This window comes from Synchiropus splendidus, chromosome 10 (assembly GCF_027744825.2).
Source record: "Synchiropus splendidus isolate RoL2022-P1 chromosome 10, RoL_Sspl_1.0, whole genome shotgun sequence".
Taxonomy (NCBI): Eukaryota; Metazoa; Chordata; class Actinopteri; order Syngnathiformes; family Callionymidae; genus Synchiropus; species Synchiropus splendidus.
In genome coordinates this window covers 15,881,824-15,907,386 of record NC_071343.1, presented here as the reverse complement: position 1 = coordinate 15,907,386, position 25,563 = coordinate 15,881,824, and the positions used below count along the sequence as shown (strand labels likewise).

Below are 25,563 nucleotides of genomic sequence, written 5' to 3'. Positions count from 1 at the left end.
TCCCTCCAGACTCTTGACTGTGAGTGTGTGAGGGGAAACACCAGGACGTGTTGAGGACACACACACTTGACTGACTCACTGTGTTTGCATGTGTGTCCTTCCTCTCTGCTGGCGGCTCTTAAGAGCTCCCAGTTGATCACTGAGTGTCCACAAGACGCCGCCACCACAATGATGATGTCACTGAGTCCACTGCTGCTCACCCTGGGCCTCCTTGTTCACGGTGAGACTCTTCTGGAGACTTTGACAAGCAGCTTCAGCAGCAGGACCTTCTGCTGTGATGGAGAGAGACTGAAAGAAGCAGCTTCCACCTTCATCCTTCTCTTCTCTGTCTTCAAGAAATGATGCGTCTGTCTTCATGTTGATCACACTGGACTTGACAACACAACTCTTCTTCTATGTTTTCCAGGTTCATCAGGAGACATCGTCCTGACTCAGACTCCTGGATCTCGGTCTGTAGCTCCAGGACAGACTGTCTCCATCACTTGTAGAACAAGCTCAAATGTTGGCAGCTTCCTCGCCTGGTATCTTCAGAAAGCCGCTGGAGCTCCAAAACTCCTGATTTATCGCTCTTCAAGACTTAAGAATGGAGTTCCAGATCGTTTCAGTGGACAAGGATCAGGGACACAGTTCACTCTGACCATCAGCAGAGTCCAGCCTGAAGATGCAGGAGTCTATTATTGTCAGCAGTGTAGCACTTACCCGTTCACACAGTGAAACAAGGTCGTACAAAAACCTCCGTCAGCTGGAGGGGAACTGATCTGACTCCACTGCTGCACATGAGTGGAGACACTTCACATCAGCTCATGTTCAGACTGAAGAACTGAAGATTTTTTTCACTTCACATTTGCACTTTAAAAAAAAACAAAACACTTTTGATCATTTATGAGTTTTCCTATCTTCACCTCCTCTCAACTACCTCTCTATATTTCTGCAGAATCATCACAAAAGTCTCTTTCAAACTGAGTCCACACCAGTTCAGAAACATTATTCAGATTGATTTCATTTCACTGATAATGTTGGACATGATTTGCTGATGATGTTCTCAGTGAAGTTTATCAATATCTCACTTTGCTGTTGGTGTTTGAAAAAGTATCAAGAGGAAGAAACTCGATTCAAGTGGAACTGACTCACAATCATGAAACATTCATAACACTCACATTTCAGTTTCCAAAATCTTCTGCTCCCTCAGATTTTCTACATTTCCTCACATTCTACACATCAACTGCTGTTTGACTCTTGTGACTTGTGACTACAACTTATTATTATTATTATTATTATTATTATTATTATTATTATTATTATTATTATTATTATTATTATTATTATTGTTATTATTATTATTATGTTAGTTTTCTTGACTTGTTTTCTGTGGCTGCTCTGTTGTCGTCACTGAGCTGCTGGAATGATGATCTTTCTCACCTGTGAGACCAATAAAGGCTTTTCTTATCTCATCTTAGAGATCAGATTCAGACGCGACTGAACAGAGTTGAAGCCAAAGATGTGATGAAGACGTCTTTATTGTCATGAAGTGATCCAAGAAACAAAAGAGTGAACATGTGGTCAGAGAGTGAGCGAGGGACAGAAGCAGAGAGCTGCTGGAGTCCAGGCCGGTCTGCTCAGGACTGGGAACACTGCTGTCTCCTCAGTGTCTCTGAGACTGGAGTCTGGGAGCCCTGGGTGGCCTCACAGGTCACAGAGCCCAGCGTCCTCCACTGGTCAGCAGGGATGGTCAGGGTGCTGGTCCAGCTGTAGTGGCCGTCCTTCCCCAGCAGCCCGGGGCTCTGGCTCCCCTTCCTGCTCTGGCCGTCCACCTTCCAGGACAGAGTCCAGCCTGACGGGAAGCCCTTGTTGGCCAGACACACCAACGTGGCCTTCTCTTGCTGCAGCTCCTGGCTGGAGGGGGGCAGCACGGTCAGGGTGGGCTGGAGGTCACCTGGGAGACAGTGGTCACCTTAGATCATGGGTGTTTCTCATCACACACGTGAAGGAAGGAGGAGGAGGGAAGAGGAGGGGAGAGAAGAGGGGAGAGACAGGAGGGAGAGAGGAAGGAAGTGGAGATGTATGAGGTGAGAATGAAGGAAGGAGAACATAAAGGAAAATTTACAATTAACTTGGAGATGTTGAGAGGATGGAAGGAGAAGTGGAAGAGGAGAAAAGGAAGGAAACGCTATGATCAGGTTGGAGGGAAGTTAGAGAGGTTGGAGAGAAGGAGAGATGAGGGGAGGGAGAACTGCTGCAGGATGAGAGGATGAAACCAGTTATGGTGGGATTGAGGGAGAGAAGTGGACTGAAAGAATCACCCTGAACTCCCTCTGTCTCACTCCTCTACTATCTTTTTTAAATCACAAAAAAACAACAAGTGAAGAAGTGAAAGATCAAAGAACAGAATTTAAGATGAAAATGTGAAAACCTTTCTTCAATGATTCCTGAGACAAGAGGGAGAGAACATCAATGAAGGGGAGAGGTCTTTGTTCCATAAAGGAGGGCAAAATTTACATTTCAGTTGAACAACAAATTTAAAGATCAAACATTAAATTAATGAGAAACTAAAAGAAATCTGTTGAACCTCAGTGATGAAAATACTGAATACTGAATCAATACTGAATCTTTTTTTTTTTAACTTTTCAATTCCTTCACTTTTTTTTAGATTTATTTTTGTCAAGATCAGTTCATGCTTGAATCTAAACTCACATCAACTCATTCTCTTTTTAACTCTTTGAGTTTGTCCACTCGTCTTCTGAAGACTAGATTCACTATTTGCTGCTTCAAATTCTCGCGTTCCACTTTGAAATTCTCCTTTTTGACTCCTGAATTTTCAATCAAAACTTCACATCTAGTTTCTATTTCGGAGTAAAAACAAGTGTGAGAGTGAGCACTTACTTCCAACCTCCAGTCTGGTTCCTCCTCCGAACGTGCGCCACAGTGACACAAAGTCAGCCAGTCGTGCTACAAAAACCTCTGCCACACAAAGTGACTAGAATCAGACTGACAGTGAAGCAGGAACTGCTCTTGCTTCTCTCTTCCTCACTTGCAGACATGTTGCTGCTGAAGCATGTTCTCCTCATCAGACAGAGAGATGTGTCCTCAGCCCATCTCAGGTCTTTCTCCATCCAGGACTCTGCAGCTTCTTCATGGAGCCACACTGAAGGAGGTGCAGTGGTCAGTGCTGCAGCATCATGATCCCAAGATCCTGGTTTGACTCCTTCATATCAGTGAGTTTCCTCACGGAACTCCAGGTTCCTCCACAGTCTAAAACACACACATTCATGTGTTATAACAGAATATCTGTTCAAAAGGACACAATATTCAGAAGAACCTCTGAAGCTGATAATCAAATCATGAATCTGCATTGATAAGAAACCAATATTGATTCAATCAATATTCATTTATAGGTCACTAAACCTGTGTGGACAGAAACAGAAACTAAAGCTGAAGCAACTTCAACAACTGAAACAACAACCAGTCGACTTGTTGAAACCTTTTGAGTTGAGAGTCATTGTGTTCACTCACTGTAGGTTGAACAGCAGTTTGATGCTCATGGTTTATGGAATGTAGCTGTCAATGGAAATGTTTGTCTAAGGATGAGATGAGAGTGAAGGAGATTTTCATTCAATCAAAAACATTTTTTTCGACCATGTTTTGTTATTTTTATAATAATAATAATCAAGAAATTTGAACTATTGACAGTTTCTCTTGACATGAATGACTGATGTGACCTGTCAAGTGTCTCCACTTGTGTGCAGCAGTGGAGTCAGATCAGTTCCTCTCCAGCTGACGGAGGTTTTTGTACGACCTTGTTTCACTGTGTGAACGGGGCAGTGTAATGATGCATACAATAATAAACTCCTGCGTCTTCAGGCTGGACTCTGCTGATGGTCAGAGTGAACTGTGTCCCTGATCCTTGTCCACTGAAACGATCTGGAACTCCAGACTCACGGGTTGAAGTGCTGTAAATCAGGAGTTTAGGAGCTTCAGCGGGTTTCTGAAGATACCAGTGGAGGTAGCTGGTGCTAACACTTGTGCTTGTTCTACAAGTGATGGAGACAGTCTGTCCTGGAGCTACAGACTGAGATCCAGGAGTCTGAGTCAGGACGATGTCTCCTGACGAACCTGGAAAACAGAGAAGAGAAGGATGAAGGTGGAAGCTGCTTCTTTCAGTCTCTCTCCATCACAGCAGAAGGTCCTGCTGCTGAAGCTGCTTGTCAAAGTCTCCAGAAGAGTCTCACCGTGAACAAGGAGGCCCAGGGTGAGCAGCAGTGGACTCAGTGACATCATCATTGTGGTGGCGGCGTCTTGTGGACACTCAGTGATCAACTGGGAGCTCTTAAGAGCCGCCAGCAGAGAGGAAGGACACACATGCAAACACAGTGAGTCAGTCAAGTGTGTGTGTCCTCAACATGTCCTGGTGTTTCCCCTCACACAATCACAGTCAAGAGTCTGGAGGGAAGCTTCAGTGGGGGCTCAGTGGTGCCCTCTGTTGAGGAAATTTGAACAACCTACAAGCTTTAGCGCACCCTTATGTTTGTTGCATACTTGTTGGCCCTTGTACTGTGCTAACAATGGACCTCAAAATGACAATGCCACGTCGTAGTTTTGTTTGTAAACGTTAGTATGTCTAACTCAAGCTTGTGTTTGATCAGAAGAACATTATTAGTTGAACTTTCTTGTGTGGCACAATGACTGTGGATTTGAGTGTTGTCAGTGGGGAAACCAGTGTGGTTCCTCAGAAACTGCTTGTTACAGTCCATCTAAACAAGTAAAAACAGTTTCTTTCAAAGACATGTTGATGGCGTAGTTTATTGGTTCGGGGAAGAACAGAACCCCTGTAATTTGATGTTTATCTTGTTTGGAAAAGACTCGTCTTGTTTTTACTTAAGACGAACCGGCAAAATATTCAGAAAAGAAAAGACAGACTTGAAGATTTTAGTAGCTGAAATTGTAGACGATGCTAAAATGATAGTGAACTGATATTTGGTCCCACCAGTGGTTGTGTGATCCAAAAGTTAGACCGATGGATACTGCTGGTGTTGGGTATCAGCTGTGGATAGCTGCTATCCAGGAGGCGCCATGGTGCCCATAATATACAGCGAAACAGAGTCATGGAGTCATTTCCTCTGTTCAGAGTTTTGGTTTTATTTCACAACACACAAAACCAGAATCAAATCCACATTTGTCACCTGTCAGGAGCCCAGTGACAGAGGATCCTGCTGACCCGACCCTCATAAATCCTGGGACACCTGCACTCACCTCAACACAGGACTGTGGCACAGCATCGACCTGTGCTTTATATAGACAGAGCACTTGCTCTGTTCCTGTGTGTGTGGCACTTGCTGTGACCAGCAATATGTTGTAAGGGATTCTGAACATGGTGAGATCTGTGCTCAGCAAAGCAGGAAGACTCACACGTTATGATTGACATTTTCATCAGACCTTCCTGTCAATCAGATCAGAAGCAGAAGTTTCACTTGAACTTGATATATTTAGTGCAGGAAGCTGATCCAGGTCACAGCTCAGTGGAGCCACCTGCTGTCTCTGTTCATGCTGACTCGGAGTGACTCGGAGCAGGAAGTGAGAGTTCATCACACGCAAATCAGAGGAATGACCTGAAGTGACAGTTGTAACTGTTGAAATCACACATCACTGTCAGACACACAATGGCAGTTATGACTCTCACAATGGCAGAAAGAGACACAAGTGGGACGTGAATGTGGAACTCGGTTCACAAACATTGATATTTGTCATCATCTTGATATCATTTCAATATCATCTTCAATTGTTGGTTTCTCTTTGTACTATAATCAATTTTCTGGGAAATGCACCTGGAGCACTGCTCATGACAGGATTTCAGACACACATCTGTGTCTCACTGTTTCAGCACACAAACTCACCTATTTGTGTTTAGATTCTAACATGCAGCAGTGTGCGATTGATGTTTTGACTTCCGAATGGAAATATGCAGTAAGTAACTGGATCATCTATTTCTCTGGATGGAGCTTGAGTGGCAGAAACAAGTTGGTGTGTCATTGTTGAAACATGCAGTGAGCTCAGATGATATCTGGAGTTTTCGGGTCAGAATCTGTTTTTACATGTGTGTGTTTGTCGACAAAAAATTGTACATGATGTTAACTCTTTAATTCTTTATGATATGATTTCATCTTTACAGACACGTTTGTCCATAAGTTGCCATCGCTTTAATTGTCATTTATTTGAACTTCGTTTTCCAGTCTGACTTGAACTTGTCAACAGGGCCGTCGCAACACCGCAGGCCCCCGAGTTGGCTGAGGGTCCCAGACAACGACTGGTTATGAATTGAACGACAAATTGCGTGTGGCCCTTTAAATTCTGTCACAGTCAGAAGAGTGCAACGACACTGTCGGAATCCCCCTCAAACAACAGGTACAGGCAAAAAAAAACAAAAAAAAACTTTGCAGCATGCAGCAACTATTCTGTCGTGAAACTTTGCTATGTCGGCGAAATATTTACATAATGGCGGCATGTCGCAGGACTCTGAGTCAGAGAGCAAAACATTTATGAGAGTCTCCACTGCAAACGTTTTCAAATGTTTCAGATTCAGGTGGCTGACGAATGCTGCGCCCGACTCCAAAACAGTGACAGATCCGGTCGTTTCCATTTCCGCATAAACAACACCTGAGAAAGGCTGGTCATCTAGCACGGTGAAATTAAAGATTATTTCTTGGGCAATTTGCTAAGCCTTCCGAATGTCACGCTCTGACCCGCGGTTACAAGTGTCAAAAGTGTTAAAAGTGGAAGCAGCAAAGTCTCACTTTCATGAGCCCCTAAAACTCTCCATGCTGCGTCAAGTCAAGTGTTGCTTTAAATGGCGAATTTCATTTTGACCCACTTCCCTCCACGACATTTTCCATTGTGTGTGCTGCAGGATGGAAACTTTAAATGACAGAGTCAAAGATATTCCACAGCAGACATGTTACTGCCGAGTAAGCAGCGAGTCAGGAGGAAGGTGCACATCACAATCAGCAGGGCTTCATCAGAACGCTGTCACACGTGATCGTTGTTGTTGTGTTGTGACTGAGCAGGACCTGTTCAACACCAGTCGAACCTGTTGTGCATCTCACGATTGGTTTCATAGTGATGGGATTCATGGCTCTTTGGAGGGAGCCAGATGTTGGGGAGATGTTCATACCATTGAGCCATTAAAAAAAATGGCTCATTTGGTTCATTTTCATTTTTATTCACTTTTAAAAAAGCAGCCTGAGGGAAACTCAGGCACAAGAAGAGTGGAACAATGAGGTAAAATTGAATCATAATAATTGTGAACTCTGCATCTGAGTTTTAGTTACTCTGACATATTGATTACAACTTCATTTCATGCCCGTGGAATTGATCTTAAAGTCTGATCAAGATTTAGTTGCTGCTGCAACTGTGGCTTGTCAAAATATTAAACACTTTTCAATACTACAGTCCAACCTCGGTTTTTGAACGTCCCAGACCTCGAACAAATCGGAGTTCGAACAAAAATTTCGAGATTTTTTTTGCTTTTCATTTCCAACAAAAATCCAGAACTCTAACGCCCCCGAATAAAGCCGGAAAAAACCTAACGTGCGGGGCCTGACCAGTTAACCCACCCCCGCTTTGTTATTGTGTATAACGCAGCCTCTGTATGCAGACGTGTCCCGTTAGCTACATTTACTGACTGTTTTCTCTTCATATTGGTGTAAAACCTTTCCTGTCTCCACACTGGACCGTGGTAGAGTGTCACAGGGGAGGTGCTCGCTCTCCACACCTCCTCCGAGGCTGGAGCGATCACTCCAGGGTTTGATGTCCTGTTGTGGGCTGGAGCTGGGACAGGGATGAGGCGAGTCTGGGACAGAGCGTTACTTGGTTTATGACTTTGTCACAGCCAAACTGCACAGAAGCGCACATTCAGAGCTGGACACGCACCGGGCACCTCTTCACTTCTGGAGAGACGTCACTCACTCGGCAACCCCTCCCACATGCAGCGGCCACACACATAGAGGAACAGCCACCTGCAGCAGACACTCTACATTCACTCCTACAAAAGACTATTTTAAGGCTTGGAACGCATTATTTCTTTTTCCATTCATTGTCATGGGAAAAATCCATTCAGATTTCAATCAAATCGCTTCTCGAATGGCGTACCGAGGTTGGACTGTATTTACTTTGTCTCAAAATGTATTCCAGATCATTTCTGCAATATTAGAAGAAGAGTAAAAGAGGAGAAGAATAAATAAAAAATGGCAAGAACTTGACAACAACATTTGATATTCAGTATGCATCAGGCTTCTGCCACAATTTTTCATTTTGATGCTTCCCTGACATTACATCATTAATAGAGTAGAGAAAATGCAGATGTGTTCCAGACTCACTTTTTCACAATGTTTACTAACACGACACGTAAAAGCCACACATCGTTGTCTTGATGGTGGTGGTTGTGTAGGCTCTCTTCTACTCTAACTATTCTGTTTTGCCCCCAAATTCGTGGAAACTGACCTGGTTGTCAAAACTATTCCAAAAGATTTTCCACTTTTTTGTGTCGTCTGAGACCAAAATATTTTGTTGGATTGTCTCAGCTTGAAAATTGGAGAAATCTTTCTTCTTGCTCTCAAAGATGAAAAAGCATAAAAGTTGTAGGGGATTTTGGTCAAAATAGGTCACTCCACGATGCACCAAAAATTGAAATATGGATGGATTTTTTTAGCCATTTATTTTTGAAGATGGTGTCAAAATAAAGAAATAAATAAATAAAAATGTGGACAATTTTTGGTTAAATAGTTGAATTTCCTATTGTGGAGTCTATTGAGGATTTGATGTTGAAGAGAGTCTTGCACAGCTAAAACGGGTCCCAATGTCTGGATGTACCCTCAGCAAGGCATGTGCCACGGATCATGACTGGTTACCATGGCTGCAGCTTGGAAAACGGGGCGTGGGTCAATGTTGAGGCATGCCCATGCTGTGTTAATGGAGAAGCAGGACTGAGCTCAACGTTGACTCAATATAGTGGGCGGCTCGATCACGTGCGATAAGGGCAGCCTGCTGAAGCTCCACAAGTTGCGTCGCGCCGCCTTCTTATTAATCCTTCCCTGCACGCTGCTCACTCGGCAGCAGCATGTCAGCTGTGGATGTCCTTTTTTTGTTTGTCATGTGAAGTTCATCCTGCAGCACAAGCACGGGAAATACTCCATGGTGAAGCGTGTTAAATGGCTTCAACGCTACAAGTTTAGTACTTGAGTATTAAGTGCTTCAGTTTAGTACTTAGTACTTGATGGAGCATGGAGAGTTTTCCGGGCTCATGAAAGTGAGACGGCAGGTTCCTCAGCTGCAGGCTGTCAGCATAGCCACTACTTAGCAACACCCGTCTCTCCGAGCGTGACATTGGGAAAACTAAGCAAATCGCCCCCAAAACAATAGTGAATTTCACCAAGCAAGATGACCAGTCTGTCTCAGGTGTCGCGGAGGTGGAAACGACTGAATCATACTTACTTCCTGGTACTGCTTGATACACGACACCACCCGACTTTCGTTTGGAATATTGACTTCACAGCAGTTGCTGGAATGTCAGACCTGAGGATTGGACGTCATTTCTCCGACTAGAATGAGATAAAAAAACAATGAAGGTCCTGGGTGAAATCAATGTCCAGAACCAATGCTAATGTGAACGAACAAAGAACTCTTTGGACGCGACTAAGGTTGGAAGCCAACGCCAGAGAGAAGAACATGATGTTGCCAGTGCCAGAAGACATGGAAGCTGATCATCTCAGGCTCTTCACAGGGAGCTAACCTGGGACATGGTGGGCTACAAGGAAGAATGTGTTAGCGACTCTGCACTGTTGATCGGCAATTCTTTCTCTGGCAGGAATTCAAGGCATGACAGGCTAGAAATGTCGTTCATCCATCATTGTTGATCGACCAAGCCTACATGCAAGATTTGAGGGACACTGGCACATTACAGTCTGTGAAAAGAAAACAGGTTAAAAATGGGCAGAAAGTATGAGAACTGTTCGACTCTCTGCTCTATTTCCATCGCATTTTGCGCCAAATAAACTTCCCCTACCAGGACAACTACAAACATGATACATGATAGCTGATCTCCAAAGAGTCTTTCCTCAACAGAGGGCGCCACTGAGCTCCCACTGAAGCTTCCCTCCAGACTCTTGACTGTGAGTGTGTGAGGGGAAACACCAGGACATGTTGAGGACACACACACTTGACTGACTCACTGTGTTTGCATGTGTGTCCTTCCTCTCTGCTGGCGGCTCTTAAGAGCTCCCAGTTGATCACTGAGTGTCCACAAGACGCCGCCACCACAATGATGATGTCACTGAGTTCACTGCTGCTCACCCTGGGCCTCCTTGTTCACGGTGAGACTCTTCTGGAGACTTTGACAAGCAGCTTCAGCAGCAGGACCTTCTGCTGTGATGGAGAGAGACTGAACAACCCAGTCTCACAAAAAAACGTGCAATAACAACGTTTGTCCACTTCATGAAAACGTAGTGCTTTGACGAATTTGCCTCAAAAAACGTATCCCAGGTACATTTAATTTCTCAATGGCTTAGTGAAGGGCGTTCCTCTGGTCACGTGACTGACAGCTTTCTCCCCTGTCTGAACATAAAACATGGCGGACATCCGTTCTATTTTTGCTCTAAATTGCGAGATTTTAAAACAATGAAATGCTTTTGTTGAGTTTTGATCACATTTCTAGCGACAAATGTACACTTTATTTTCATATTTTCCGATCGGTGTATGTTTATGGCGCTTCGTTTTATCGTTTTGACCCAGGTTCTTTAGTGGTGCTCACTGAAATCGTAGTATTGTGACGTTTGCCCTGCTGGCCATAAATACGCTCCAAAATGCGGGGTTTTAAATGACTTTATTGGCTTTTGATCGCACTTCTAGCAACAAATATATCCTACATTATAATAATATGTGGTCGTTTTATGTAAATAACGCTTATTTTCTTTCGTTTGGACCGAGATTCTTTTGTGATTCCCTATTAAAACGTAGTAGTGTGACGTTTGCCCTGCTGGCCATAAATACGCTCTAAAATGCGGGGTTTTAAATGACTTTATTGGAATTTGATCGCATTTCTAGCGACAAATACATCCTACATTATAATATTATGTGCTCCTTTTATGTAAATAACGCTTATTTTCTTTCGTTTGGACCGAGATTGTTTTGTGATTCCCTGTTAAATTGTAGTATTGTAACGTTTACCCTGCTGGCCATAAATACGCTCCAAATTGCGGAGTTTTTAAATAACTTTATTGGCTTTTGATCGCATTTCTAGCAACAAATATATCCTACATTGTAATATTATGTGCTCGTTTTATGTAAATGATGCTTAGTTTCTTTCGTTTGGACTGAGATTGTTTTGTGATTCCCCATTAAAATGTATTATTACGGTGGTTATCTGCTCGCGCTGAAAAACGTGCAATAACTACGTTTGTCCACTTGGCATACCGTAATCCTTTGAATACTTTGCCTCAAAAATCGTTTCTCTCGTACGAGTCATTTCTCAATGGATTTGTGAATGGCGTGCCTCTGGTCACGTGACTGATAGAGCCCAAAACATGGCGGACACCCGTTCTAGTTTTGATTTAAATTGTGAGATTTTAAAACAATTAAAAGCTATTGTTGCTTTTTGATCACATTTCTAGCGACAAATGTACGCCTTACTTTCATTTTTTTCGCTCGTTTCATGTATATGACGCTTCGTTTTTTTTCGTTTTGACCCAGATTCTCTCGTAGGTCTCAATTCAATGGTATTATTGTACAGCTGGCCAGTAATTCCGCAGCCAATTGTTGTAATCACATGTAACAATTTTTAAATATTATGTCATGAAAATGATATAACATTTATTATCCGACTGGGGAAGGAAGTGGATGGCAGGAACTGACGTCACGGACCGAATACGTTATTTATTTATCATTTGTATCGAATACATTTCTACGCCAAATAGTATTATCGGATATTTAAAATCGTATCAACTGCATATAAAGTCTTTTGGCAAGAAAGGAAGTTCCGTCATTTATTCGTTTTGCTGACTCACGTTTCGTTCTCCGTCACAGACGTCAGCTGAAACGCAAGCGGACCATTTGAAACCTCCCAAGCCGTAGTTTCTATTTTTCATTCTGTTTAAATATGTACACGTGTTGTGGACGCCGACGTTTCTTTGGAGACGTGAATTTATGCTTTGGATGAATAATTCAATTATACAAACACGTCGGACTTTGACGTCATCAGTGGTCGACCAAAACAAAAACATGGCGGAAAGTCATTCGGCTGGACTTCGGTAGAAACTTCTCTTCTTTTTTGTTTATCATCCTTTCGTCTGTTTAGAGTCTGTCAGTGATTTTGTAGAATTGCAATACTGCGTTCGCTGTTGGTACTGTAGAAGCTTATGTTGTTCTCCGGGAGTTGCCATAGTTGGCAGGAGGGTGTTATGTTGGACTGCGCGGGTTTTTGGGTCGTGTCTAACGGAGACTGAAGGCACGAATAATGTTGTTATCTTGCTGCACCAACGAACTTGGACCTTATTGACTGCTGTCCGGGCGGATTTACCAAATATAACCCTCTGCTACAATACTACGGACACCAAAGACACAAAGCTGAATGATTTTGACGTGAGTTATGTATTTATTCTATTTCTTAATATTTGAATTTATTTTGTTTGTTTTTTGATAACCTTTCTCCATGTCGATGGTTGTTAATATGGGGGTAACTTATCCGGTTTCCATTTCTTTTCTTTTCTTCTTGCTGATTTGCATAGTCACGTCCACTGTGTTTAAAATCAAGTGGCCACTGATAAATTGGTATTCAGGCTGAACTCACTCAACTGAGGAGCATCATGGATGACGATGATGCCTTATTTCTTGCTGATTTGCTGTTGGAGGAATGCAAGGTAGGCATTTAATGCTCTCATGATCTGTCCTGAGACTTTATAACAATATGTAATATTGTGTATTTGGTGACGCTAACATTTTCCATTATCTTTATTTTAAGAATACTCAACCTAAAGAATCCTCAGAAGTGTCTGGACCGGACAAATTTACATTTGTTTGGGTTGAGGAGGACGAGGAAGGGAATCCTATCCCAAAGGGGAGGAGAACAGGGAAGAAGCGGGTAAAGAGTTCATCCTCAGGTGATTTTTGTTCACTATCTTTATGATCTCTATTGCCTGTCTTTGGCTGACTACATTGGTTATGTATTATTATAGAACTAATGTCAGTCAACTGCTTCAGTATTTGATTGATTTGTCACGGTTGTGGGGCTAACTATTTGACACGACACTGTCCTAGTGAGGACATTTCGCTGAATACAGGATATAATGTCACATCACAATGTTTACATGGTTGAGTAGTCAGTATAAGTGGTTTACTGTAATGTGGTTAAGTGGTTAAATTAATTTCAGAGTCCTGCTTAATGTTAGTAATTTGTTTTGGATGTTTGTTGTTGTTTAAGGTGAGAGACAATGGTCAATTGTCAATTGGGTCAATGAGTCCTCACAAAGTCCTCACAAAACATAATTATGTGTGTGAGTTACAAAACTCTACTGAAAACAATGATGTCAAAATATTGGCTAAAGGGAGACGTCTTGAAATAGTTAAAGAAGCCACTTTGACCAGAGGGGAAATCCTTCTTTCAACATGAGGTCTTGACTTGGACCCTATCTTTCAGCGTTTCCATCCACAATTCCATGGTTTTACATAATAGATCATCCATGATAGAGGGATTCTACAGGCCACTACCACCAACCACTCACATCAGTGAAGAGAAGGGAGGAAAATTCTCCTTCCATGGAAGAGGTCTGTACTGAGATAATATATGCCATATATATTGTTATTGTTGCAATAATATATATATATATATATATATATATATATATATATATATATATATATATATATATATATATATATATATATATATATTTTTTTTTTTTTTTTTTTTTTTTTTTAAACCTCTTTTTAATTATGTTCGTCTCCTATCTTCCCAGAGTGCATTTTGCCAGTAATGCATCCATGCTATGACTGCTGCTCTGGGCATACAACCTTTTCTGCAGGAAAGCAAGTAATTCTGATTGGAATGAATGGTGAGTTCCTTGTGTATGAATTATATTTTCTATTTTCTGTTCTAAAATTTTGTTATGTACATATTTTAGGTCGATACAATGTGTCCCTCCCAACTGTCAGCTGCTCCTGCGGGAAAGCTTTGGATGTCGGTATTAGTGAGCTGATTGAAAGTGGCTACTGGCCAGCTACAGTCCATTTTGAGACGCTGTACACAGTGGATTTGTTCGCTACATACGAAGATCTCAAGATTACTGCACCAGGAATGTCAAGCTTTCGTTGGTATGCTTGAGCAGCGCACAAAACTCTTTGGTCGGGTTAGTACATCATTGGACTAATTGCCTGCAGAATTGAAAGAGTTTTAGATGTATTTATATGCTTGATTTTCCTTTTACAGTGTGGTAAAATATGTGGCGACACCATGCAAGAATCATTCCTGGAATGGTCGTACGCAAAATTTGAAGTTGAGAGGCTGTCTGAAGTCGCTCAGTTTCGGTGCCCAGCCTGCACACCCTCAATGTTAGCTGTCTCAGTGGATGGGAACCTGAACTTGAAAAAACCATTGAAGGACTGTATCTCTGCATTAAGCAGCGGAAATATCAGCTGTATCGTCAGGCTGGTAAGAACAGAACGAAAGAAAACAAGTTTTTGATAATAATGTGTGGCTGAGCACATATTCAGTATTTTCTGTTTAATATTCTAGATGGCAACAAGAGAAGACATCTGCTTAGAAAAAAGATTTCAATGGAAAAGAGATCCTTAGAAGATGCCATCACAAAATACAATGCTGTTGTGCCGGAAACTGGCAAACTCCCTTCTCCCAACGAGCTCCTGGCTGAGGAAAACTATTCCTGGCCTTGGGAATGTAAGTACATCTAGGATGTGTTCAGTTGTTTTCATATCTATAGGCTATTTTTAATTACATTGTAAAGGCTTTAGATGAAACAATTACTGGTTTGACCGAGGTTGCTGTGATTGGATCAGACAAGCTCCAGAGACAACTTCCATTTTACTTTTGAAAACTGAAAGAGACACACTTCTATATAATTCTGTCCCATGGGAGAAATTGCCTGGTGTCATTAGGAGGAGATTATGCAGTGTAATAGAACCCACCTTTGAAAGTACACAGACACTGCGGGAAGTAGTTCACCACTATTTATAAAAAATGTATATGATGATTTGCAGGTCATGGTGATATGTTAAAGAAAAAAAGGTCTTCGACAAGGTAATGCTGCTGAAACGACTGAAGGAAGAGGAGGTCATTGTTGTCCGTGAAGTCAAGCAGCACTGGGAGTACATGAGGAATATGGCTGGAAATATTGAAGAGATTTCCTCCCAGCTTTCAGAAGGGATCACTCAGCAAAGTAAGTACAGTTCTATTTGCTACTTGTGCTGATATACTAGATTAGTAGTCTAATTTATTGTAATATCACTGTCAGGCGGCACAGATGCATTGACTGGGAGAGGACGTGAGGGGCTACTCTGTCTGCTGAAGAGAAGACTGTCAGCAATTCAAGCTCAGCAGGGTGCGGCTCGCTCAACATGTTTTTGGATCGCAAGCCTTGTCTCTCGATGATTCCTCCACTGATGATGAAGAACCCCATGATAGCAGCTCCTCCACCGAAGATGAAGAACACTAGCATTGTAGCTCCTCTTCTGAACTTTGACCTCCCTCATTAAAAAATGAGGAAAACTGTTGTAATTACCTGGCCTGCAGTATGAATGTGAAATGTTAAAATAAACTGTCCTGCAATTGACTCTTTTTCTGAGTTATGTACTATTACTATTTTGAAGTAGATGCTGATGCTTTTTATGTAAATTATGAATGATTAATTTGAGATTTATTGGTAGGGCAGTGAAATACGGCTTTTCATGCAGCCTCAATAAAGTCAATTAACAGGCTATGTTCACTCACTTCACTGACTTTCTTTTGCCACTAAAATTGTCTGTACAATGCTCATGTATGTTATTCAATCATGTGCAAGTACATATAGGAACTTGGTAAAACCAAAGCAGTACGATGAATGAGACTGCTGTTTTGTTGCAGGAATAATGAGTCAAATGGTATGAGCAGGTGTTGCAATGCATTATCTTACTTATTTCTGAATGTTATTAGGGTTAGAACTAGGGGTTTCCATGGCCTCTGGCCACCTAAATGGGTAAGGTCATCAGTAAATGCTTCTCATCGAAGTTAGCTTAGAACAGGTAGAAATATCATAACCTGGATTACATCCTGAATACTGCTGACAAAGGCACTAAGAGTGCACAAGTCACAGATCCTACTTTTGAGTTAAAGGAAGAGTTCAATAATTTTAACCCGAGAAGACATCTTATTATTTAACATCTGGATGTGCCACCGTATCTTTCTGACTACGTCTGGATAGGAAGGGAAGTCATCTCATTTATCTCTGAGTTCATGTCTGAATGAAAAGGGCCAACAGGCGTCATGTATTTGTTAGGCATCACTATGTTTGTTGAGCTTGTTGGCGCCCTTTTGATGGGAGGATCTGACAATTGCTGAGATGGGAATTTTCTTCTACTCTCCCCGACTTGGGAAGGCAACTGGGCATGGTGGAAAGGGGCAAAAAAACAATTAAACCATTAAACAATGAAAGACAAACACAGAGTAGCAAGTTTGGTGACAAATTTGAAAGATTCAGCCATGTGTACTAACTGACATGAAACAATGGTCTATCAGTGTTGCCAATGTTGTATGGTCTGGAAACAGTGGCACTGAGGAAATAACAGGAGGCAGAGCTGGAGGTAGCAGAGATGAAGATGCTGAGCTTCTCTCTGGGAGTGAGCAGGATGGATAGGATCAGGAAGCTGTAGATCTGAGGGACAGCACATGTGGTCAGGTGTTTAGGAGACAAAGTCAGAGAGGCTAGATGGAGATGGTTTGGACATGTACAGAGGAGAGAGAGAGCCAGTACATTGGTAGATGAAGATGTTGAGGTTGGAACTGCCAGGCAGAAGGTGGAGAGGAAGGACAAAGAGGAGATCTATGGAGGTGGTAACAAGAGGTTTGTAGGTTTGAGAGAAGAGGAAGCAGAGGACAGGGTGAGATGGAGGAGGATGATCCACCACTGAAGGGAGAAACCCAAAGAGAGAGAAGAAGAAGACGTAATCGCATATTGTGTCTCTCTAATTTGGTTATATTTGTCAAGCTTTAAAACAAGAGAAAGCCACACCAAAGAAGATAGCTGGAATATCTCCTTTGCATAGCACATACACAATTGACACACAAATTCCTTTCTCACCTATCTTTGAAATATGGTCCACACTGGCACCTTCTCACTAAATGTAGTTTACTCAAGTCTGACAATTTATCTATTGATCTTCCAGTCTTGAGGTTTTCAACCAATATAGAAGACAACATTTGCATCTTTCATAGGATGTGCCAAGGCTCAGGGCATTGGCTGTATCAGCCCATCAGGTGACTCATTTGGAGATACTAGATGATTATTGTATGAATGAATAAGACATTCATGTTTCAAGCTCATAATATTTAATATATTTGAAAAGACATAATACTTCATTTGCTCATGAGCAAAAAACGCACGAGAACGAGCTATTGATGACAGAAAACCTATACAACGAGATTTAAAGCAAACATTTATTTGAGTGTGATTCCCTCGTTTAAGGTGTTGACACTATACGTTTTGAAAATGTAAAGTTATGTTACGTTTTAAGGTGATGTTTTATTTTTTATTTTTTTTATTTTACATTACGAACAGTAGACATTAAGGAATTGTGGGTAAAAGCCCATCGTGTGCGCGCGTAGACTGCTGGGAGGAAGAAGTTTCATTAGACGAACTTGCTGTAAATATTGAAAGGTAAGAAATTATCACGCAAGGGGTCATATATGGCGAAATATATGAAGTGTTTGCCATCATACCATCGCTTCCATGTTTGTAACTGTCAAATTCGCGGTTTACATTGGATGCTGTAACCGCAATACTCCGCGGTAACATAAAGAAGAACAAACGTTGTCTTTGCAGTACTCTACAAGTGATTGTTTACATTACATTATGGCTAAAAAACTTCATTTTCACCTGAAAGGGATTAGGTCTAATATATGTACGTGTGTGTGGCAAAAATGATATGTGGATCATACATGGTACAAACGTTTTGTTTTTTTCCAGTTCGAGATGCCACGGGGATCCACTAATAAGCACTGCAATAACTGCATGTTATTGCAGTGGCTTGCAAGACCTGCAAAATTTGCCAAGCAGAGCAGCTCAGGCGACAGAGGCTGGCAAAACGACTGAAAACTTTTGAAAAAAAAAAAGAGGAGTGGTTGAAAAACCAAAAAAAAACAACAACACCGCCTCACGTGTGATGGACGAGGCACAAATGCTGGTATGTTTGACATCAGTAATTGTATTTTTCAAATTTATGGCTTAACATATGGCGATTTCATTTTTTTTTTCAGCTGGAAAAACTGCACACTTTGGGCCACAGAGCTGTGGTGTTTCTAGCTCGGCCAGGCAAGAAACCTGGCACTTGGTCCAGTCAGGTGGTCCACTCCAAGTGGCATCTGACTGACCATGCCAGCAAGTGCCTGGACCAGATGAAGGACCTATATATGGCGGTTGTTAGAGGTAAGTTTGTTAATGTATTTGCATCTTCAGGCACATGTAATAATGGGCCGGATTCAGATCAGGCCATCATTCATTATTAGCCCTTTTTTGACTTCATTAGTCACCAGCAACCTCTTTCCCTCATATAACTGCATATAAATGTTTTTATATATAGTGGAACAATACACCACATTAGCATCTGCTCCAGAGTCTAACCACAGTTCTGTGGTGGAGGATTGTTGGTCCCTGCAAAGCTTTCTGACCATTTTACCTTGTTGTCTCACTGTTATTTCCCTGCTCTGACACATCTTTCCCACAGTGCCAGTAGCTGTAGAATGTTCCTCAGTGTAGACAAAAACAGCTGAAAGCAACAAGATCCAAAGTTGTGCTTTAGAATTATACACAATTTTAATTTATCTGAGAGCTTTTTTGATGTTGAATTCTGGAAAATAATTTTAAAGTTTATGTGGTGTAAATCAGTCTTTTAAGGCTGAGTATCTCTGGAAGATTAGAAATTTCTGTGTATGTATATACAAAAATCTCACTCTGATCATATTGTCTATCTGTTCCACAAAGGTTGGACAGATATGCAGCCATCAACCTCCTCCACCATCCATCCGTCCACAACCTCTGCCAGCCAGCCGTCAACCTCCTCCAAAAGAGCCTCCACAGGCCCTCTGAGTATGTAGTAATTAGATCTTTGAGACATGTCTGCAATCCAATTACCAGAATATCTGTTTTGGTTCATAAATTATTTGTAGACATTATAATATTTAGGTGAAAGACTTTTTATAGTTCAGGTTGCTATGACAAAGTCTGACATGTCAGACATTAGCATGTTATGACATGGTTTATTTGCACGAGATGCGTCATTGGTTTTTGATCGTTAGTCTATTGGATGTTATATGTAATAAAATATTGTGGGAATTATTCTGTACAAACAGTTATATTTATCCTCAACAGGCTTACCTCCAAGAAAAAGCACCAGAAGGAAGACAGAAGATGGATCGAAAGGTTCTTACATATTATACATCATACATTGCCTTGCAAAGATGTAAAAAGTGATGTTATAAAACCATAAGACTTGAAATACAAATATGAAATTAGACACAAAACAAAGAAATTAGAATTATGACCACACAAACTAAAAATTATTTTAATATCCCTACATCAAAGTGTTGCCATTCTTAAATCCAATGCACACAGTCCACTGTTGCTGACATAAGTCTAGTGACTGCCCTGGCCTCTAAACATGATGTATCTCATAAAGGCAATACAATGCAAGATTGTGCAGTGCCTTAAAACTATTACATACAGAAATATCACATGCAGCTGTAAATGATTTTATTTGTACTTTCTTAATATTTTAGTGAATGTTCATTGCAGTATATATTTTTGCCTGAAGACGTAGTGGGCACATCTGATGGTAATTTTTCACCACAAACACCACACCTTGCTCACTTGTGTGTTACAAACTGAAGACCACCAAGGATCATTGTTCTTTACCTTGCAGTGATTAAATCTTTTTTTTCTTTCTCTTGCAGTGGAAAGATATTCCAACTTGAGTGGGTACGGATGGAAGAAACCAAAACAATTTGTTAATAATAATAAATACATCTGCAAAAGTGTGATCTTGATGTTGTCATGCAATTCATACATGCGTACAAGGAGATGAATATAATGAATAAATAATTTGACCCTGAAGTAGAATGAAATTGTCATAACAGAACTGAAATCCTTTATTTCAATTTCCTCTGACCCATTAAAATATTAAAAAAGAGATGTACATGCCGGATGTGACACCATCATCCCGCGGCAGGCAGGACATCCTGCTATGTTTCTGTTCTGGTCGACCACTGATGATGACGTCAAAGTCCGACGTGTTTGTACAATTTAATTATTCATCCAAAGCATAAATTCACGTCGCCGAAGAAACGTCGGCGTCCACAACACGTGTACATATTTAAACAGAATGAAAAATAGAAACTACGGCTTGGGAGGTTTGGAATGGTCCGCCTGCGTTTCAGCTGACGTCAGTGACGGAGAACGAAGCATGAGTCAGCAAAACGAATAAATCACGGAACTTCCTTTCTTGCCAAAAGACTTTATATGCAGTTGACACGATTTTAAATATCCGATAATACTATTATGCGTAGAAATGTATTCGATACAAATGATAAATAAATAACGTATTCGGTCCGTGACGCCAGTTCCTTCCCCAGTCGGATAATAAATATTATATCATTTCATGACATAATATTTAAAAATTAAAGAGTACATTGCATGTGATTACAACTCTGCTTACAACAGCTTTTGATTATTTTAAAATCCCGCAATTGGCTGCGGAATTACTGGCCAGCTGTACAATAATACATTGAATTGAGACCTACGAGAGAATCTGGGTCAAAACGAAAAAAACGAAGCGTCAAATGCATGAAACGAGCGAAAAAAATGAAAGTAAGGCGTACATTTGTCGCTAGAAATGTGATCAAAACGCAACAAAAGCTTTTAATTGTTTTAAAATCTCAGAATTTAAAGCAAAACTAGAACGGGTGTCCGCCATGCTTTGTGTTCTATCAGTCACGTGACCAGAGGCACGCCATTCACAAATCCATTGAGAAATGACACGTACGAGAGAAACGATTTTTGAGGCAAAGTCGTCAAATTGTAACGTATGCCAAGTGGACAAACGTAGTTATTGCACGTTTTTCAGTGCGAGCAGATAACCACCCCAATATAGAATATATTTGTCGGTAGAAATGCGATCAAAAGTCAACAAAAGCTTTTGTTTTAAAATCTCACAATTTAGAGCGAAATAGAACGGATGTCCACCATGTTTTGTGTTCAGACAGGAGAGCAGGCTGTCAGTCACGTGACCGGAGGCACGCCCTTCATAAAGCCATTGACAAATGAAACGTAAGAGTGAAACGATTTTTGAGGCAAATTCGTAAAATCATTACGGTATGCCAAGTGGACAAACGTCGTTATTGCACGTTTTTCAGCGCGAGCAGATAACCACCGTAATAATACATTTTAATGGGGAATCACAAAACAATCTCAGTCCAAACGAAAGAAACTAAGCATCATTTACATAAAACGAGCACATAATATTACAATGTAGGATATATTTGTTGCTAGAAATGCGATCAAAAGCCAATAAAGTTATTTAAAAACTCCGCAATTTGGAGCGTATTTATGGCCAGCAGGGTAAACGTTACAATACTACAATTTAACAGGGAATCACAAAACAATCTCGGTCCAAACGAAAGAAAATAAGCGTTATTTACATAAAAGGAGCACATAATATTATAATGTAGGATGTATTTGTCGCTAGAAATGCGATCAAATTCCAATAAAGTCATTTAAAACCCCGCATTTTAGAGCGTATTTATGGCCAGCAGGGCAAACGTCACACTACTACGTTTTAATAGGGAATCACAAAAGAATCTCGGTCCAAACGAAAGAAAATAAGCGTTATTTACATAAAACGACCACATATTATTATAATGTAGGATATATTTGTTGCTAGAAGTGCGATCAAAAGCCAATAAAGTCATTTAAAACCCCGCATTTTGGAGCGTATTTATGGCCAGCAGGGCAAACGTCACAATACTACGATTTCAGTGAGCACCACTAAAGAACCTGGGTCAAAACGATAAAACGAAGCGCCATAAACATACACCGATCGGAAAATATGAAAATAAAGTGTACATTTGTCGCTAGAAATGTGATCAAAACTCAACAAAAGCATTTCATTGTTTTAAAATCTCGCAATTTAGAGCAAAAATAGAACGGATGTCCGCCATGTTTTATGTTCAGACAGGGGAGAAAGCTGTCAGTCACGTGACCAGAGGAACGCCCTTCACTAAGCCATTGAGAAATTAAATGTACCTGGGATACGTTTTTTGAGGCAAATTCGTCAAAGCACTACGTTTTCATGAAGTGGACAAACGTTGTTATTGCACGTTTTTTTGTGAGACTGGGTTGGACTGAAAGAAGCAGCTTCCACCTTCATCCTTCTCTTCTCTGTCTTCAAGAAATGATTCATGTTGATCACACTGGACTTGACTCCACAACTCTTCTTCTATGTTTTCCAGGTTCGTCAGGAGACATCGTCCTGACTCAGACTCCTGGATCTCAGTCTGTAGCTCCAGGACAGACTGTCTCCATCACTTGTAGAACAAGCGCATATGTTAGCAACGAACTCGCGTGGTATCTTCAGAAACCTGCTGAAGCTCCTAAACTCCTGATTGACATGGAGAGCTCTCCAACCCGTATGTCTGGAGTTCCAGATCGTTTCAGTGGACAAGGATCAGGGACACAGTTCACTCTGACCATCAGCGGAGTCCAGCCTGAAGACGCAGGAGTTTATTATTGTCAGCAGAGTCGCACTTACCCGCTCACACAGTGAAACAAGGTCGTACAAAAACCTCCGTCAGCTGGAGAGGAACTGATCTGACTGAAGTGGAGACACTTGACAGGTCACGTCTGTCATTCATGACATGAAAAACTCTGAATAGTTCAGATTTCTTTATTATTATTATTATGAAAATAATAATAATTATTATTATGACAAAAATCAGAAAACATGGTATAAAAAACTTTCTGATTGAATGAAAATCTCCTTCACTCTCATCTCATCCTTTGACAAACATTTCCATTGACAGCTACATTCCATAAACCATGAGCATCAAACTGCTGTTCAACCTACAGTGAGTGAACACAATGACTCTCAACTCAAAAGGTTTCAACAAGTCGACTGGTTGTTATTTCAGTTGTTGAAGTTGCTTCAGCTTTAGTTTCTGTTTCTGTCCACACAGGTTCAGTGACCCATAAATGAGTATTGATTGAATCAATGTTGGTTTCTTATCAATGCAGATTCATGAATTGATCATCAGCTTCAGACCTTCTTCTGAATATTGTGTCCTTTTGAACAGATATTCTGTTGTAACACATGAACGTGTATGTTTTAGACTGCACCTCCTTCAGTGTGGCTCGATGAAGAAGAGTCCTGGTTGGAGAGACACTTGAGATGGGCTGAGGACACGTGAAGGAAATGACCTTTGACCTCCTCAAGTCTGAACGTTGGACGACACGAGAGGAGAAAACTGTAACATCTCTCTGTCTGATGAGGAGAACATGCTTCAGCAGCAACATGTCTGCAAGTGAGGAAGAGAGAAGCAAGAGCAGTTCCTGCTTCACTGTCAGTCTGATTCTAGTCACTTTGTGTGGCAGAGGTTTTTGTAGCACGACTGGCTGACTTTGTGTCACTGTGGTACACGTTCGGAGGAGGAACCAGACTGGTGGTTGGAAGTAAGTGCTCACTCTCACACTTGTTTTTAGTCAGAAATAGAAAGTAGATGTGTAGTTTTGATTGAAAATTCAGGAGTCAAAAATGGGAATTTCAAAGTGAAACGTGACAATTTGAGGCAGCAAATAGTGAATCTAGTCTTCAAGAGATAAGTGGACAATCAACGAAAGAGTCAAAGACAGAATGAGTTGATGTGAGTTTAGATTCAATCATGAACTGATCTTGACAAAAATGGATATAAAAGAGGACGAGATTAAAGTAAAAAAAAAAGATTCAGTATTGATTAAAAATCCATGATCTTTAAAAGTGGTTTTTCAACTGAAATGTAAATTTTGCCCTCCTTTATGGAACAAAGACCTCTCCCCTTCATTGATGTTCTCTCCCTCTTGTCTCAGAATCATTGAAGAAAGGTTTTCACATTTTCATCTTAAATTCTCTTCTTTGATCTTTCACTTCTTCATTAGTAGTTTTTTTATGATTTTAAAAAGACAGTAGAGGAGTGAGACAGAGGGAGTTCAGGGTGATTCTTTCAGTCCACTTCTCTGCCTCAATCCCACCATAACTGGTTTCATCCTCTCATCCTGCAGCAGTTCTCCCTCCCCTCATCTCTCCTTCTCTCCAACCTCTCTAACTTCCCTCCAACCCGATCATAGCGTTTCCTTCCTTTTCTCCTCTTCTTTTAGTCTCTCTCCCACTTCTCCTTCGATCCTCTCAACATCTCCAAGTTAATTTAAATTTTCCTTTATGTTCTCCTTCCTTCATTCTCACCCCATACATCTCCACTTCCTTCCTCTCTCCCTCCTGTCTCTCCCCTCTTCTCTCCCCTCCTCTTCCCTCCTCCTCCTTCCTTCACGTGTGTGATGAGAAACACCCATGATCTAAGGTGACCACTGTCTCCCAGGTGACCTCCAGCCCACCCTGACCGTGCTGCCCCCCTCCAGCCAGGAGCTGCAGCAAGAGAAGGCCACGTTGGTGTGTCTGGCCAACAAGGGCTTCCCGTCAGGCTGGACTCTGTCCTGGAAGGTGGACGGCCAGAGCAGGAAGGGGAGCCAGAGCCCCGGGCTGCTGGGGAAGGATGGCCACTACAGCTGGACCAGCACCCTGACCATCCCTGCTGACCAGTGGAGGACGCTGGGCTCTGTGACCTGTGAGGCCACCCAGGGCTCCCAGACTCCAGTCTCAGAGACACTGAGGAGACAGCAGTGTTCCCAGTCCTGAGCAGACCGGCCTGGACTCCAGCAGCTCTCTGCTTCTGTCCCTCGCTCACTCTGTGACCACATGTTCACTCTTTTGTTTCTTGGATCACTTCATGACAATAAAGACGTCTTCATCACATCTTTGGCTTCAACTCTGTTCAGTCGCGTCTGAATCTGATCTCTAAGATGAGATAAGAAAAGCCTTTATTGGACTCACAGGTGAGAAAGATCATCATTCCAGCAGCTCAGTGACGACAACAGAGCAGCCACAGAAAACAAGACAAGAAAACTAACTTAATAATAATAATAATAATAATAATAATAATAATAATAATAACAATAATAATAATAATAATAATAATAAGTTGTAGTCACAAGTCACAAGAGTCAAACAGCAGTTGATGTG

General features: G+C 41.4%; 3 gene segments (V, D, J or C); 1 reads left to right on the top strand and 2 right to left on the bottom strand.

Annotated features, from left to right (window-relative positions):
- The window catches only part of LOC128766475 (Ig kappa chain V region Mem5-like), a 49,470-nt gene that overhangs the window by 22,856 nt on the left and 1,051 nt on the right, over nt 1-25,563 (bottom strand).
- Nucleotides 164-25,211, top strand: LOC128766479 (Ig kappa chain V region Mem5-like). The segment is given in 5 exon segments: nt 164-220; nt 407-688; nt 14,273-14,294; nt 23,926-23,963; nt 24,863-25,211. Coding segments are annotated over 5 exon segments (711 nt in total).
- On the bottom strand, nt 1,509-4,280 carry LOC128766476 (Ig kappa chain V-III region MOPC 63-like). The segment is given in 4 exon segments: nt 1,509-1,933; nt 2,881-2,915; nt 3,807-4,110; nt 4,227-4,280. Coding segments are annotated over 4 exon segments (708 nt in total).